At 46.5% G+C, this 16,808-nt stretch overlaps 2 protein-coding genes across 4 annotated transcripts in view; one reads left to right on the top strand and one right to left on the bottom strand.

The window, feature by feature from the left end:
* Positions 1-1,779: 1,779 nt before the first annotated feature.
* DNAJC25 (DnaJ heat shock protein family (Hsp40) member C25) lies at positions 1,780-10,131 on the bottom strand. The gene is made up of 4 exons (XM_075526381.1): positions 9,798-10,131; positions 8,116-8,268; positions 5,958-6,428; positions 1,780-2,727 (listed from the first exon to the last, which is right to left on the bottom strand). Exons 1-4 carry the CDS (start codon positions 10,104-10,106, stop codon positions 2,605-2,607), a joined length of 1,056 nt encoding a protein of 351 aa, XP_075382496.1. The 5' UTR covers positions 10,107-10,131; the 3' UTR covers positions 1,780-2,604.
* Positions 10,132-11,805: 1,674 nt separating this feature from the next.
* ECPAS (Ecm29 proteasome adaptor and scaffold) overlaps positions 11,806-16,808 on the top strand; it is a 62,773-nt gene continuing 57,770 nt past the window's right edge. The window contains exon 1 of one of the 3 annotated variants that reach the window (XM_075488695.1): positions 11,806-11,920. In XM_075488695.1, the coding sequence (XP_075344810.1) occupies positions 11,899-11,920 (22 nt within the window). In that variant the 5' untranslated portion in view covers positions 11,806-11,898. Of the gene's footprint in view, positions 11,921-12,271; positions 12,423-12,846; positions 13,033-16,808 lie in introns of those variants that run through there. The other 2 variants (XM_075488694.1, XM_075488693.1) reach the window with 2 other exon arrangements.

Here is a 16,808-nt window from a genome sequence, read left to right as displayed (position 1 = left end):
ACTTCTCCCTGAAGTCATCTCAATTTACACTGGCTTTACTAGATATAGTATTGTAACTCACAGCAGTCTCATTCCTGCTTCTTTTTCTTATGTATATAAATTGCTTTGTCAACTTAATTGCAAGATAAAATAGGGCCTGAAAATTTATGCCCGAAAGACAGACATCACTTAGAACTATGAGATGTTAGGCTAGAAATGCCCAGTAGCCTCAGGTAATGAGCCGTCACTGCAACGCTGACAGCTTTGTAAAGACACGTGGGTTTTTTCTATCCTTCATCACGGAGATGTGACTGCAGTGTCACTGCCCAGCAAAGTTTTGCTGCAGCTTATGAATTTATGTCCACGTCTGGTTATTTTCAAGGGCTCGTATGTTGAAAAAAGAGGGAACTCCGAGTCGAGCCTGCACGAGCCTGCGGAACGGCTGATTTGCAGCAGTTTGTACAGTACGTGCTGACTTTCCCTTCTCCACTCACTCGGTATCAGGCCACAGTTTTACAGAGATAAGAAACCATTGCCACTGAAAGACACAGTTCTGTCCTCCCCGGGGACTGCCCCTCCATTGCACCTATCTCCTGCCATAGTCTCAGGTCAGGAAATTAATCTTGATTAGAACTAACCTATGCAAAAAGGAAAATGGATTTGTGTTTTGACTGCTATTTGTATAACCCAAATACTTGGCTTGGGAGGGAAAGGATGAAGCAAAATGAGGCACAAGGGCAAAAGCAGCAGAGCTAGTTAGCCTGTGAAATGGTGGCCATAGGTTTAGATCCTCTTGCATGCACTTGCCTGGTTCTTTTCTAGATATAACTGTCTTACCTAATAATCAACACCATTTTACTTGTGCTTACCTTTGTTCCCTTTGTTTCTATCACAGCAGCTTAATCTTCCCCCTTCCACTCTTGCAGGAGGCTGACTGTGTTTTGGGGGATGAAGCAGCAATACACCCAAGCTGTGAAGGTCTCTCACTTCATGAACATCTTTGCGGTGTCCCTGCCACACCACCACAGTGTCCCTCAGATTACTTCATGAAAGCAAGCCACAGCTTATTCTAGATACTTTAACAAGTTTTAGATTTGAACTGACCATTAAATACGAAGTGAATTAAGTTTATAGCTACACCACATGCAGCAGAGATGAAGGACAAATCTAGCAGTTCCTCCTTGATTTTACTAATGCATACAGAAGTTAGCCATTTAGTATAATACTTCTAACATGCTTCTGAATATGTATTATTTTAAACAGAGAACTGAGACAACATTCCAAGAACTAGGGAAAGCTAAACTAGCAAAAGAGACATAGAGAACAGAAACTCTTCCTCAAAGAATGAGGACAGGTCACCCTTGCAGAATCAGAAACATCTTGCTGCAAAAATTAATCAATAAGCATTTTAAAACTTTTAGCTATTATGGGCTTTGGCAGGAGTAGCAAGTTCAAGAGCTTCTCTCCCAGAACCAATCTCCATGGGATCCAGCTAACCTAGCACCATTTTCAGCAGAAACACTTCTGAGGAACTTGCTTTTACAGACGTGATAAACAACAGGACAAGGCCGATCTGGCTATGCTCCCCACCTGCCCCTTCCCCAGTAAAATTCCTGTACAGAAATATGGTAACAGAATCCCTTTTACCAGCAAATCATCGAAACTCTGACCTGGGCTGAGTTACAGAGGAAACCACAGCATGCTGTTGTGCATTATTTATTCTAAGTACTCTGAGGTCTGATCAGAAGAGATAAACATAAAGAATACTTTAGATTTAGAATTTAAAACAAATTCAGCATGTATATCATATAAACTTTTATTTACATAAGGCATCAAAATTGCCCTTTTTAAAAAAAGGGTCATTTTCCCTTTTATCAATACTTTGGTGAAAGAAATGTCACATTTAGTAGACTAATATTCACCGGTATACTTGTTCTGAACAAGCAGGTACAATCCAACATACAAGATGAAAATCCAAAAAGACCTAAGCATACTATTTCATGAATCACTCTGTACAACAAAGAATTAAGGCTTCTTTGCATCACGATGATGATCAATCATGCATCATTTATTCCCACAAAGAATAAAATTAATTTCCAACTGGAGCAGGAATAGCAAAAGAAGTCCGGTATAATCCCCATATTGTCTACAGCAAAAAACAATTTGGCATCTTAGAAATTAGATTGAAAAGTAGGGGGAAAGAGAGAGGAAAACAGAAAATGGCCCTTGCTTCAGAATCCTTTATAAGCATTTCCAGTGTCCATTTGCAGGAACCCTTCAGTTTAAAAAGGAAAAATAGGACTTTAAAGGACTGATCTAGAACTTCAGAAAGACTAAAGTTACAGTTTCATTGATCATGAATATGAAATATGTAGAGAAAATACATTGTCTGGAATAATGAATTCCACACTGAGATCCCCAAGTAAATGGCATATATACATTGAGCTGAGCCTGTTTAATAGGTCTGACTTATAAAAATGGTAAACCTGTATTATTTTTCAGCCTGATTTAATAATTCCTGAGTTTTAGATCACTGCTGAGCCACAGCAGACAAAACTCTGAATGATGTAGTGAAAAGTTTTGCAAATCACTTTCAACATTAGCACACGTTTTGTTCAGCAACTTTCAATCATCAATAAAAGTCAGTCTTCCGGGTCCTTCATTTTTCATCCACCTCCGATACCTCTTCCATCGGGGATCCAGGGCCATCTTCTTCTTTAACTCCTCCTCTTGTTCTCTTTTATAGACCTGACAGACAGAGAAAAGTAATAAGGTTGAAGAAACAGCTTAAGTGAACCTCAAGGAGGGTGTAAGCATTTTTAAGTTCAACCATTTGCCAGCTTATTGTTTTCACAGAAGGCTCAACTGCAACACTGAAGCAGACCTTGACCAATATAAAGTGTAGGGGTACCTTTTCAGCCAAGGAGCCTACTGGCTGTAGGTGAGATGCTTTGCATTTTTGCTGATAGCAGAACCACCCCCTTGTAAGGCAGTGCCGCAAGCTCAAAACTTTTTTTGCTAAAGAACTAGATGTTCATGCATTTAGCAAAATAAAATTTCCAGTAAAGAACTGCTAATGCTCAGAAAGCTAAATTTTGAGTCCCTTCTCAGCACACATACTGTTCAATGCAGTTGTTCAGCTCCTCACTTTAGCTGTTTTCCCATTTCAAAGTAATTTTCTAGATAGAATACTGCTATGGAACTTTTTATTCCTAATTAAATTTCTCAACTAAGTTAATATCTCTGCATTAAGTATTGGCAGCACCAAATGATAAGTAGTTACGTTCTGTCAAGAAATGGTGTCATTGTAATGAAATCCACAATTATCAGCAAAGTCAAGTATCTAAAAAAAAATCAACAGTATCTGCATTTTTATTCTGGAAGGCATTTTATGTTCATACAGCCAGTGTAAATCCCAACACCTGTCCTGGTTTCAGCTGGGATAGGGTTCATTTTCTTCCTAGTAGCTGCTATAGTGCTGTGTTTTGGATTTAGCCTGCGAATAATGTGATAGCACACTGATATTTTAGTTGTTGCTAAGTGGTGCTTATACTAAGTCAAGGACTTTTCAGCTTCCCCTGCTCTGCCAGGTGCACAAGAAGCTGGGAGGGGGCACAGCCAAACTGCTCAAAGGGCTATTCCATACCATATGATGTCATGCTCAGTATAGAAACTGGGGGAGCTGGCTGGGGGGCAGCAATTGCTGCCTGGGGACAGGCTGGGAGTTGGTTGGCAGGTGGTGAGCAGTTGCATCACTTGTTTTTTTTTTCCTTGCGTTTGGTTCCTCTCTCTCTCGTTGTTTTCCTTTTAATTACAATTTATTATTATTATTGTATTTGATTTCAATTATTAAACTGTTCTTATCTCAGCCCACGAGTTTTCTTATTTTTGCTCTTCCGATTCTCTCCCCCATCCCACCGGGGGGGAGGGTGAGTGAGCAGCTGCGTGGTGCTTGGTTGCCGACTGGGGCCAAACCACGACAACAGCATAGAGGTTTATGTCATCTCAGCGTCATCTGACTTCTTCCCGGAAGGGAATTAAATTTAAGGTTCTGCTATGCATGAACAAGATTCTAAAAATATTATGGATGGCTTTATAAATACACCAGCTCAATGTTCAGTAATCATACAGGTTTTAAGAATTTTTAGGAAAGGAACAGAGACGAAAGAAAAAATATTGTTGAGCTCTATGATATACCTGTATATTCAATTCTTGGTCTTTCCCATCCTAAAAGGACACTGGAAAACTGAACAATAAGCAGATAGGCATCTCCAATGATCAAAGAACAGAGAAGCTTTTGGGGAGAAACACCTAAGCATATTTTTCAGCGTAGAAAAGACATGACTAAGTTTCCAGTAAGGATATAGTAGTGGTACACAGAAGCACAGGTAGCACAAGAAAAGAGAATAAAGCACGATTATTCTCCATTTCCAATAATACAAGAGCGAGCAGGTGTCTGGGTGGCTTAAAAAAAAACATTTTGTACACATATTCCTGAACTCATGACCAGATGGCACAGCAGACACTGAAAATTCTAATGCATTCAAGGAGTGACTAGATAAGTTTATTAAAGAAAAACTAACTGAAGTAATTACCTACAAAGACACCATTTCCTTTTCAGGAAGTCCCAAAGCTGCAAATTATACTGGATAAATATTGCTATATAGGTGCAACTTTAATGTATTCTTCACTAAAAATCAACTGCTGGCCACCACAGGAGATGACTTCGGGCTAAACAGACTTCACTTCTGGCAAATACAGCTCTTTCATATTCAGTGACCAAAACATTACTAGTCAGAAACAGGACAGATCCCAAGCCATGTCATTTTTTCTCTACAACAACAGGACATCCATCCTATCTTACTTTTTCCATATAACACCTGCTTTGACTAGTAACATTACTTGATCTTTGGACTTGCAGATTGTTTTCTAGCAAACCCATCATAATTCAACATGTATATGTAACTGTCGGCTAACCCTTTCCTTGTATTAGCATCAATTTCACTATTTTCCTCTTCCAGTTTCTAGATTAATCCACCCCTGCCTACTGTTGAAGACGCATTCTCTTATCTTTGGTGCCCTGCCAGCAGCAAAGGCAGTTCTGCCACCATCCCATTTCTTTTCCCAGTGTATGCAGAGCAGCAGCAACATCTCCTCCTCCCCTTAAGCAGGCCAAGTTCGCATTCTCAGTTTCTCTTCTAGAAACCTCCCACCCAGATGGCCCACAGATGGGCTTCTGTGGAACAATAAAAGTGTTTTGTCAATCTGCCACCCCCCAGCATCCCAAGTCATTCTGGACTGCAATTCCATGCTGTGGCTAATGTTCTTTCACTGCTCTCACAGAAATCTTAAAATAAAAAGATTACATATTGACTATTTAGTAACTGGCTATTCATGGCAAGAGTAGCAGTTGTGCCCAATGGTATTTCATATACCATCTTTACTTGAATAGGTATATAGCACAGCAAGAACAGTCCGTGACTCACTGAACGCCAAAGAACTATCACGGGACAGTTTAAAAAAAGGGCTAGGAATGAATGGCTTAGAAGACTGATGAAATAGGAGTTTCAGATGATCCAGGTAATCCTTATTACAAATTATTACTGTTTGGAGAACAGTCTTCAACCTACTGTAATAACTTTGTCATACTGCATTGTTATAAGAAAGCCTTTCATCAGATTCAACTAAATCTTGTGTGTGTAGATTCCCTAACAATCACAGGTGGATGTCCCCTGACTGAGCAAATCCCTTCCTATATCCATGGGCGTGGTCAGGAGCCTTTGTCTTACCAGTCCATGAGCATAAGAAGTCAAAGACAAGCACTCAGTGTGTTTTCTAACAATTTTCAATTTAGAAAGCAATAGCTAAAATTGAAGCAATGCTTCACACAGCCCCATCCCAAGCACCTTCACAAAATAGCTGTTCTTACTTTGGGAGCGCTGGAAACTAACATTAGCTTTTCCACCAGAGCTACCCACCTCATAGTTTTCTCGTATCCACAGTTGCCGTTCAAGAAAGGTCTCTTTTTGATGATCTTCTAGGCTGTCAAACTGAGACTGAGACATTTTCATGTACCTTCGTATGATATACAGCTTCTCTTCCACACCATACTCTTGCCCTTTAATAGTGAAACAATAAATCCACCAACAGTACCAAACTATGTATTTGCACAAGTAAAAAGGAGCAAGAAGGATCTGAAACAGAAGGATATCATATATCTTGGGCTTCTGATAACCGCCTTTTATATCTATTTTATTTTTAATAATGTCTTTGATGATTTCTTCCTCTTCTTCACGAATTTCTTCTTTAGACCGCCTGTTCTTGCCTTTTTCTTTAGTCTTGTTGAGTAAACCTTGTTGCCTGGCAATCTCAGTAGCTTGTATGCGGTATTTTGGCACTGTAGCTAGGTAGTTGATAGCTTCATTGTAACTACTCCACCAGCTGAAGAACTGTAATTGAAGAACAGTAAAAGTAAAAAACATGTTTTTATACAGACACATTCCTATTTGGAAGTTTGCCAGGAAAAAAAATAATGCTGTCATACACCTTTAACCACAATCACGTTACAGCAAGGGTAAAAACTGAAGGTAACAGTATTTCTTCTGCAGTATTATAGAAGCTATAATTATTCCTCCAAACTTAGTAAGGCACCTGGAAAACAGAGGTATGGATGTATATCTCACAGCAACATACAGTGATGAGGAAGGACAAGCAGACACTGTTCAGATTGGTTTTGTTCATGAGAAGATGGTAATGTCCTGAAGCTTAATGCTAGGCTGTGCTGGCCATTCTCAGAAGCCCCCTTGGATTTATAAATAAAGTAGCTGGTATATGAACATTTCATTATAAAATTGTTACCCATTTAAAGTAGTTAATTAAACATGGATTAAGTATGTGAAAATCTTATTAGTCTGACAGGATTGACTTCACAAGATTCAATGTCCCCCTCTAATCTCTAGCTACCCTCTGAATTTCAATGGTGAAAAAAACCCAAACCCAAACAACAGACCAGAAATATAGTGCCTGGGATGAACATGTCCTATTGGGGCAACTTTTTTAAAAAAGCAGCATTTCAGACCATTCACCAAGACAAAGGGCAGACGTACAAATTATACAACCTTCAGGAGGCTCAAGAAGCAGAAACAACAGAAAGCAAGAGAGAGGCAAATCAGTTTACACAGATGTTTACACTGAATTTGCAATCATCTGGCAGCTGGACTGCAGGAAAGTGAAGCCAAAATAAGAGGTGAAATGAAACTCTGCCATTGGAAGTAAGTCTGAAGAGAAATTACGTATTTGGCTGCATATGCCATTGGAATTTATTATTCCAAGCTCTCAGATTCTGATCAACATATTTTTGTTTTAACTTCCAATATCCCACTAAAAAGAGAGCTATCTGCACCACAGAATAAGCTCTATCTTCATCTCTTAAACTTTTTGGGTATTTTTAATGACATTTTGAACCAGTAATCTAATAGATTCTAAAGAAAAAGAGTTATGCACCTTCTTCCGCTTAAATATCTGTCAGCAACAGCACAAGTTTTCTTGTCTAAAGCACAGGCTGTTTTCTTGACCTTGGAACTACCACCTTCAGAGCAAACTTTGCTGAACTGAATTCACTTTTCTCCTGGCTTCACTGTGGTGTTTAAAATACGCTGCAATGTAAGATTCACACATTAGTAAACTCCTCATATTTAGTCCTACCTTCTGAATTGAGTCTTCAATTTGGTTTGCAATTAGTCTGTTTTTTAAAAAATTACTTGTGCAACTTGACACACTGACACACGCTTTTTTGGAGCACTAGTCCTGCCTGTGCTCAGGAACAGGCTATTCTCAGCCTGCCGTGAAGAACTAAGTAACTTCTTTAGAAAAGCTGCTCTTGTCTCTATGAAATATCCTAGCATTAAAAGAAGCTAATCTCTACCTTTTTCCAAGCTACCAAGGGCAGTCAAAAATTTGCCCAGTACAGCCTGACTTCAGATTTGTTATGGACACCACACAGAAGTTTACCACAGCAGATAGAAATGGGCCTCCTCACTGACACAGCTGAATACCTGGCATGTTATGAGAGCTGCAGATACTTCTCTTCCCGTTCAGAAACTCACTGAGCAGTGTCACGTAAACATGAAATTTTACCTGAAACACGGAGATGGCACACACCGTAACCAGAATCACTATTCTGACATCCACTTTAGGTGCCAATCTCCTGCTGTAGTAGTGATAATAATGCCTATAATACTCTTCAGGATGATCCAACATGTAGTCATAATCTTTACGTGTTTCTTCATCCTGCAGGACGAGACGAAAAACACACATAGGTTCAGACTCGTGTTTTCACTTACTCTGTTATAGCTGTGTTTTACATCTCTTTAATGACCACGCTGCTATAACATTTGCAATACCCAACCGAGTATGAAGCACGAAGGAAAAATCTTTGGTCCTTTTCTCATGTTCGCAATTAATTGGTTCTCACACTTATCTGCCCCCACACATCTGACATATGTGGTCTTAAATGCACAAGCACACACTGCATGAAAACATTTAATACTGAAATGAAGACAGGCGACTGAAATCCACATAATAAGCATTTTTAACTTCAGAATGGGAAATCTAAATGGACTAGAGTTGATAAATATCGCTCAGAAAAAGATTTTCAGATGAAGAACCTATTAAGATATTGTTTTACAAATCTTTTAGAATTAGCTTCCAGGGCTGTGGAATCTGTCCAATGGAAGGCTGTTTCAAAACCTCATTGTTCTCATTTTCTCAGAGTTTTTCTCATTTTCACCCATGTAAGTAAGAGACAAGAAATTCAATTTGTCAGCCTCAACTGCATTCGTTTCCTACTCCCAAAAAAGTTTCGTTTTTTCTCCCTCGCAGCCTTAAAACACTTACAGGTTTCTTTCTTCCGTTCCCGAGTTGCGTCTTTGCCAAGCCACACATATTTTGCCGTGACAAGCCCCCTTACCGATCCCATATGCTGCTCGAGTCACCGTTACTTTTTCGTTTAAAGGTATACCCCTAAGATAAAGCCCAGTCGGTTCACTCTCAGTACAAAGGGATTTTCAAGAGAACAAATTCTAAACACCAAGGGATCTTCAAGAGAACTGTATGCTCTCCCTGCACTCTTGGACTGGCTACTGAAGAAGGTTTTTTAAGGGTTTTCTCCCCTCCCTGACTGCTGGTGGGAAGCAAGCCGGTGGAGCCCACACAAAGCAATGCAGAACGGGTGCTGCAGAGCCTGCCGCGACGCACAGCAGCTCAAACCCCAGAGGTTCCGATCCTCCCCCGGGGAAAAGGCACCTGCCAGGTGTGCACGGCCGGAGCCGGGCAGAATCCCGATGTTTAAGCCGCGTCTCTTTGATGTCCGCCTCAGAGACAGATGCAGCAGACGAGTCGCAGCCGTCGAGCAAAATCTGGTGGGGATTCTGTACCCTTCGGCGTCTTTTAAAGCCACGACTTCTCTTCTCGCAACACGCCATAGCTTAATCTCGCTGCCGGCGCTGAACGAGCCAGCTGCCCATGTGCAAAGACGGGCAACTCGGGCACCGACAAACGCGAGGAGGGGAGCGGTACCCCGGACGGCCCCGCACCTACCCGCCTGGACGCCGCCTCCGTTCCCCAAACCGAGACCGCCGAGGGAAGCGGCAGCACGGGCAGACGCGATGCGGGGCAGGGCGCCCTGCCCGCCCGCCCGCCCCGCTCCCCGGCCCGCCGCGGCCCCCCGCACGGCCCCCCGGGGCGGCCCCCTCCGCCGGCCCCCCGCGCTGTCTCTTACCGGAGCGGCTCCGGCCGCGGCGGCGTTCCCGCTCTCTCACCTTGAGGGTCTCGTAGGCGGTAGCGATGAGGAGGAACTTCTCGTGCGCCGCCTGCGGGCCGCCGCCGCCCGGCGCGGCCGGCTCCCCGCGGTAACGGTCGGGATGGTACTTGCGGGCCAGCTGCCGGTAGGCGCGGGCGATCTCCGCCTTGCTGGCCTGCCGGCTGACGCCCAGCACCTCGTAGCACACGCGCCGCCCGCAGTACAGGCCCTCCGTCAGGCCCCGCGCCGCCCGCGGCAGCAGCGCCGCGCACAGCCACAGGCACAGCACCCACCGCCGGCCCGGCCCAGCGCCGCCGCCCGCCGCCATCTCGCTGCTGCTGCTGCCGCCGCCGCCGCCGCCGGGGCCCGCGCCGTGCGCAGGCGCCTGCGCGCCGCCGGGGGGGCGGGGCCGGCGGGGAGGACGCGGCCTCCGCGCGCGGCGGCGGGGTCCCCGCTCGTCCGCGCGGCCGCCGGGCCCGGGGCGGCGCGGCGACAGAAAGGCGGTCGCGATAGAGCCCGGGGTTGACGTGCCAGCCTTCCTCCTGAGTGCCTCCAGCCTGTGTCCGCTCGTTCTTCCTCCCAGGGAAGGATGGTTTGAGGGGCTCCGCGGACTCGCGTTGGATTTCAGCGCGCTCTCGCGGAGTTCGGGTTCGGCGGCCTGTTTTGTGTTGGATCGATGTGACTGAGGTGGCAGCCCCGCGACGCTTCCCCCTACCCACGTACCACACGCACCCCGCGGGAGGTATGTGGGGGAACGCTCCTCCTGCTGCCGTTGTCTGATGTACGTGCAGCTGCCCCCGGCGACGGTGGCGAAGGAAAAAGTGTTAAAATCCTTTAAAATGGACATTTGGCCCGCACAGCTGCTACAGCAGGTCTGCCTTCCGGGGTCTCTTTTACCCAAAGACTTGTTTTGGAAGCGGGGAGTACGTCTCTGCTTCGGCACGACTGGCAGGAACATTACCTCGACATTGGACCTTTCCCACGAAAATCAGATTTATGCTTGGTTCTGGAAATACCTGCCACAAAAATACTCAGCTCATCAGAGAACACATGCTGTTCTGCTAGAAATGAGTATGCAGCTTATCCTTCTGGCCTCCCCTGTGTCCTGTTTGCATTAATAAATGTTTATCATTTCCTTGAGAGATGGATGACTCCCAAAACTGCTTCCTCAAAAAAATTCCACTTCTTTGCAGCTCATTAGAGTCCAGCCTCTCAGCGTTGGAGGCCAACATTCAACTCCTCAGATCTTGAGCTTATAGCAAATAAAGCAAAAATTGTCCACAGCCAGTTTTGTCTCCTTTTTTTTTTTGGGTGGAGAAGGAAGCTAGTTCTTTGACACTGTGGTGCCTGGGGTTCGCTTCTGCCAAGAAGAACTGGCTCTGGAGCTGCAGGGAGAGGTCACCAGCTGACCCCGTGACGTCCGCAGGCAGCGTTAAAAACGCTGGCAAATGGGTGCCACCCTGCCTGCTGTCCTTACGCTCCCAGGGCGTCTTGTCTTAGCGCCTGGCCAGCATCCTCCTTACCGAGATCACACGTGGCACGGGCGCGCTGCATGGCGGTCACGCCTTTCTGCTGCAGCCTTAGCGAGCCCAAACCAGCACGTGAGGTGTTCTGCAACGCAGCCTTCTCCCCTTAGTTAATGACTGTGGAATACAATGGCTCAGCAGCAATGGTATTGAACTTTAAAAAAAAAAAAATCTTCCCAAATACGTGTTTGTCACACGGCCACCTCAGCACGGGAGACGGAGGTGCCAGGGAAGGTGCTAGGAGGAGGCGGTGCCCAGCAGCTGTGCCTGCTGCTGCCAGCACCGGCACGGAGGCCTCGGGCCGAGGCAGCCGCAGCCGAGGAGGCGGGTGAGGAGGGCTGCCGAGCGGCTTGCTGCCGGCCGGGCCCGGGGCTGCGGCCGGGGCTGTGCCAGGGCCCGGGCGGGCTGTGCCAGGCTGTGGGCGGGGCTGTGCCAGGGCCTGGGCGGGGCTGTGCCAGGCTGTGGGCGGGGCTCGCCGCCCGCGGGCTGCGGCGGCACCGACCGCCGAGAGGGGGCGCAGCTGCGCCGCCCGCGCTCCGCGGGCCGTTTCCCTCCTCCGCCTCTGTCGAGAGCGCGGACCGCGCCGCGGCCGTCATGGAGGTCAGCGCGGACTCAGGTCGGTCCGCTGCCCCCCGCCGCCCCTCTCCTTGGGACCCAGCGGGAGCCGCGGGCGGGAGGTGGCCGGTACAGCCCCCCGCCCGAGCGGCGCCGGCGGGCCGGTGCGTGTGCGCGGCGGGGGCGGGCGGCGGGGACGATGGCTCAGCTCTTTCTAAATATAAAACGGCGGTGACGGGAGGGCGGGCGCCGCCGGGCCCCGCCGTCCCTCGCGGCGGTTGGCGTCGGGGAGAGCCGCAGAGAGGAGGAGGAGGAGGAGGAGGAGGAGGGAGCGAGCGAGCGAGCGAGCGAGCGAGCGGCGGCGGAGGAAGAGGAGGAGGAGGAGGAGGAGGAGGAGGGAGCCGGCCCGGTGCCTGTGCCTGTGCCGAGCCGTCGGCGGAGGAGAGGGGCGGGAGGCGGGGAGCGGCCGGGGCCGGGCGGCTGCGGTGCGTCTCTCGCCGCCTCCCCTCCCTCCCCAGCTGACAACATGGCTGCGGCCGCCGCGGCCGCCCAGGACGAGCTCAGTAAGTGGCCGCGGCGCCGGGGGCTCCCGGTAGGGCGCCGTCCCCGCGGGGCGGCGGCGGGGCCGGGCCGGGGGCTCTCCTCGGCGGCGCCCCCGCTGCGACGGGGCCGGGATGAGGCGGTAACAGCGGCGGGGCCGGGCCCGGCCCTGGGCAGCCATGTCGGGAAGCGGAAACTGAACGCTGCGGCGGCAGGAGCGGCCTCCCTCGGCCCCGGCCCCTCCGCGGGCAGGGCGGGCGCGCTGCGGCCTGCCGGGGCCTGTGCCCTCTCCCGCCGCTCGCCGGCTGCGTGACCTTGCGGGGCCGCCCCGCCTGCTCGGTGGGGAGGAGGCGGTGGCTCCTCGCCGAGAGGGACCCCGCGGGGCGGCTGCCGGGCGGCGGGGTGCAGAGCCGGCGGACCCCCGGTGCAGGGCGGCATCAGCAGCCCGCCGCCTCCGCAGGCCCGCTCCCTGAAGGGGCGAGCAGCAGCAGCTCTTGCCCGCCAGCGCCCGCTCTGCTTTGTTCGACCACCGTCTTTTAACTGCAGAGCCGCTGTAGAAATAAGCGTGTGCTGAAACGTTCATGGGTTCGCGCAGACCTCTTAGGTGCTGTAGGCGCAGCGCTGTGTCTCACGGTAGGTCTAAGCACATCCCCAGCCTCTGCAGCCCTCGGCATAGGATGAGGGCAGCCGGAATCGGAGGTGTGTGCCTGTGCAGCCCAGTATGCAGGGCAGGGGAAACCCAGCTCTGCATTCTTGTCACCTCTAAATCCCTTTCTTAGTCCGGTGCGGTAAACGATCAGCTTCTCCTTGGAGAAGCCTATGAAACTTTAAAAAACGTTTTTCCTTTCCCTGCTTTTCCTGTCCTGGAATAGAGCTAGTTATTAGACAACCGTGAGGAGTTAATAGCAAGATAACATATGACTCAGCCAAGTGAGAGGGCCTTTGGTTGCCCTGAAATAGTACTTGGCAGCGAGCAGAGAGGAAGGGCAGAAGAAATACTTTGAGCATATTTGTGCTATTGGCTTTCTGTTCTAAGGCATTTATGTGTGGTGTGTCACTTGCGTTTTTTTGTTGTTCTCGGCATGCTGCTCTATAGATAAGATCCTTGTTCTGCTCTTTGTTAGATGTTGCTGGAACTAGGCTGAGCGGAATAAGGCATGTGGTAATGGTGGGGATGTCCTTTCTTTGCCAAATTGCAGGATCTCATGGTGGAGTAAGAAGGATCTTTCAGTTTCACTGATCTTTGAATTGGAGGACACAAACGTGATGCTGTTTATTCCATTGACAACTAGGGTAAATTATAATCACGACCGTGAAAGGCCTCACTGCTGCTGTCATCCAAGAGATTCTATTGTCAGTTTTACAATGCTAACATGATTCCCCTTGGTGAAGCTGGTCAGTGTGAGATCTCTTGCTTGTAACTCCTCGGCTTTTATCTGTGTGTAATCTAGCTTCCCAGCCTCCAAATCTGATCCTGCAAAAAATTAGTCCTCAGCCATGTGCCCATTGCTACACAGCCCTTTGTGTTAAGCTGCACTGAAAGGACAAATGTCCTTAGGTTGTGATTCATGTTAATAATTATATGATGTCATTCAGGTTATTTGACCACCGCATCCTTCAGAACGGAGGGATTTTTGTTGGTTTGGTTAGAAATCTCTTTTTGGAGGGGGGAAGAATGAGAGTAGATTTTTTTTTTGGTTGGTTGTTTTTTTCCCTAGTACCTCATCTGTCACTGAATAGAAAGTACTGTGGTCTTAAATAAAAATTAAAGCTAAAGGAAAAAGAGTGATTTCATGTAGAGAAAGAGTGGGAAACTAAACAGCCTCCATGTGGGCCCGCTGTCTTTTGATACATTTAAATGGTTAAATTTCAGCCTAGTTGGAAAGAAATCTGATCCTTTTTAGGATCATGAGTAGTCCCAGAATAACAAGAATAATTACCACTAGTTTTAGATTGGAAAACCAATTTTCCTTGCTTTATATACACATGGCTATAGGATGCTTTGATCCAGTCAAACACATAAACTCTTACTGTTTGCTTAAACTCTGTATAAAGGTGCTTAGCGTTTTAGAGGACTAGTTATTTGAAAGCGGCATAAGAATGGAGATATGGCAGTTTAAAAGTTAATGCAAAATCGGTAAGTTAGCCCTGAACCTGTAAGAGTTCAGATGCAGAAGAAAGGAAAGTAAGAATAGTCAGCCGCTTGAATGGAGAGCCTAAGCCTGGCATATTGCAAATATTTGGATTTCAGTATGCTATTCAAGTTTTTATGTAAGCGTTTCTATAAAATGGAAGAAGAAGATAAAAAAAGGGAATATATCACCCCCAGGCCTTCCCAGCCTTTTCCAGTCAGAACTTGTAAAATAACCTGGTGACTGGCCTACTTTTACAAATGCCCCCCTCAGTGATTCGGCCGTAGGCACGCAGTGGGTTTCTGGTAGAGCCAGGAATAGCACCAGCAAATCCTGACTCACTGTTTGCTACTGTAATCATACTAGGTATATTTTCTCCCAGAGTCTAACACCGTTTGAACAAGAATTTGACTCTTATTTTAGTAGTGGCACAATAGATGAGAACTTTATTCTTTCCTCTGCATGTGGAATGGTGCAGAAACAATTGCTTAGCTCTGGAGGGACTGAAGGGCGTGTCTGAGCTTTTTGCTTTAGCAGGGACCTGCCCCTAAGACTGCTCCTGCCATCCAGGCAGTGAAGTTGAAATGCTCCTGTGTCCAGTACTCTTTATTTGGTATAGGGCCTTTTGGAGAAAATGCGGGGGATGCTAGTGCAATGTAATGGTCCTACAGAGGTCAGGTAACGGAGGAGGGGTTTTTTTGTTTGCTTGATTTACTGAAACAGTTCTAGAAATGCTTTAATGTAGCAGTCCCACTAATCTGTCAAACAGACACTTTTCAGGAAAGTGAGGATAAATTCTGGCTTTATGCACAGATTTTTGCTGTCCCACTCTCTGCTCTGTTTTGCAGAGGACTCGGCCTCTCTTTTCAGTTCCTGGGATGCTTTTGTGCTGATCATTAAATTATGAAGTACAGTTAGCTTGACCTGTCCTAGCCCCAGTAGTTTCTTGAGTCAGTTTTCATAAAATGAAGGGTGTGTGTTTTACTTGATACTCAACTACACAAATAGACATTGCTGAGGGGTCTGTGCAGAATAGCTGACGTGCTGTGCATAATATCTATGAATGCCAGAGGGAGCTAATTCTTTATCTTGTGTAAGGACAAGGAGGAGAACCTGAGCACATGAAATGGAACTGTGCTTAGCTGAACCGAGAGGACATTTCTTTGATAAAAAGATGGGTAAATGGTGAACTGCTGCCTCAGTAAGGCCAAGCATTTGAAGAGTTCACTTTCATGATGTTAATTAAAAAAAAAAAAAAAAGGAAAGGAAAAGCCCTTGTTAACAGAAGGAAAACATTAAGCTGTTTATTTATTTATTTTATCCTTTCTGTGTCTTTCTCTCAGTTGTTCCCTTGGGCAAGCTACTGTATAGCAGAACAGGAAGAAGGGGCATGCTGTTTCAGTGAGCAGGCTGGGGTTTTGCTGTTGGCTTGGGAGACTTGCAAGATCAGTTCTGAAGTAACAAGACTTATAAATAACTCTGACCCTTTTATGGCCAGCGTTGCAGGATTTGGAAGCTTATAAAGCACATTAGAGCCTTGTTGTTAATGTGACTTTCTTGTAAAATTTATATACATTATCTGTGTTTTGAAATCTATTCCTTTCCTTTTTGCATGAGGTGTGGTCGTAAGTGCTGAAACCTATATTCCTCCTTGTAGTCTTAAATGGAGACTGGAAAGAACCAGAAGTGAAACATGCATTTTCGCACAGATAGGTTAACTGCATTGCCATGGTAACTTGGGGATTTCAAATTCCAAATACACCATGTCTGTTGACACAAATTGGACACTGCTGCTGGAAACAGGGGTACAAAGATGTATCTTGTTTTCCTGCCACTTTGGTTCCTTTACATACAGTGAAAGGGAATGTCTCTTCATATGCAATGCCCATTGTTACATTCTGCACATTTATGCTCATCCTCTTGTAAACATCTTTTTTTTTTTTTTTTTTTTTTACCCCCCAAGAAAACAGCACCAAAAATGAAATATTGTGTGACAATACTACACAGCAGCATGGGAAGAAGTTGTGATTGTGCCAAAATACATGAATATCTGTTACAAATTTTGCATGTGGTTAATTGTGTGTATTTTAAAAATAAAACTACCCAGTATTAATTTTTCTACTCATACAGTTCATTCTTGGTAGCGTTGGGGGTTTTTTTAATCCGTAGTAAAATGTTGACTATCATAGCTGCGGCGCACACATGATGTTTCTCAGACTACATAGTAAACCAGACATGATTTCTCAGGTGCTTTCTAATGTAGTGGGCAAGTCTGAC

This window comes from Mycteria americana, chromosome Z, assembly GCF_035582795.1.
Source record: "Mycteria americana isolate JAX WOST 10 ecotype Jacksonville Zoo and Gardens chromosome Z, USCA_MyAme_1.0, whole genome shotgun sequence".
Classification (NCBI taxonomy): domain Eukaryota; kingdom Metazoa; phylum Chordata; class Aves; order Ciconiiformes; family Ciconiidae; genus Mycteria; species Mycteria americana.
Note: the sequence above shows the minus strand (reverse complement) of the source record. Positions and strands in the feature narration are given on the sequence as shown.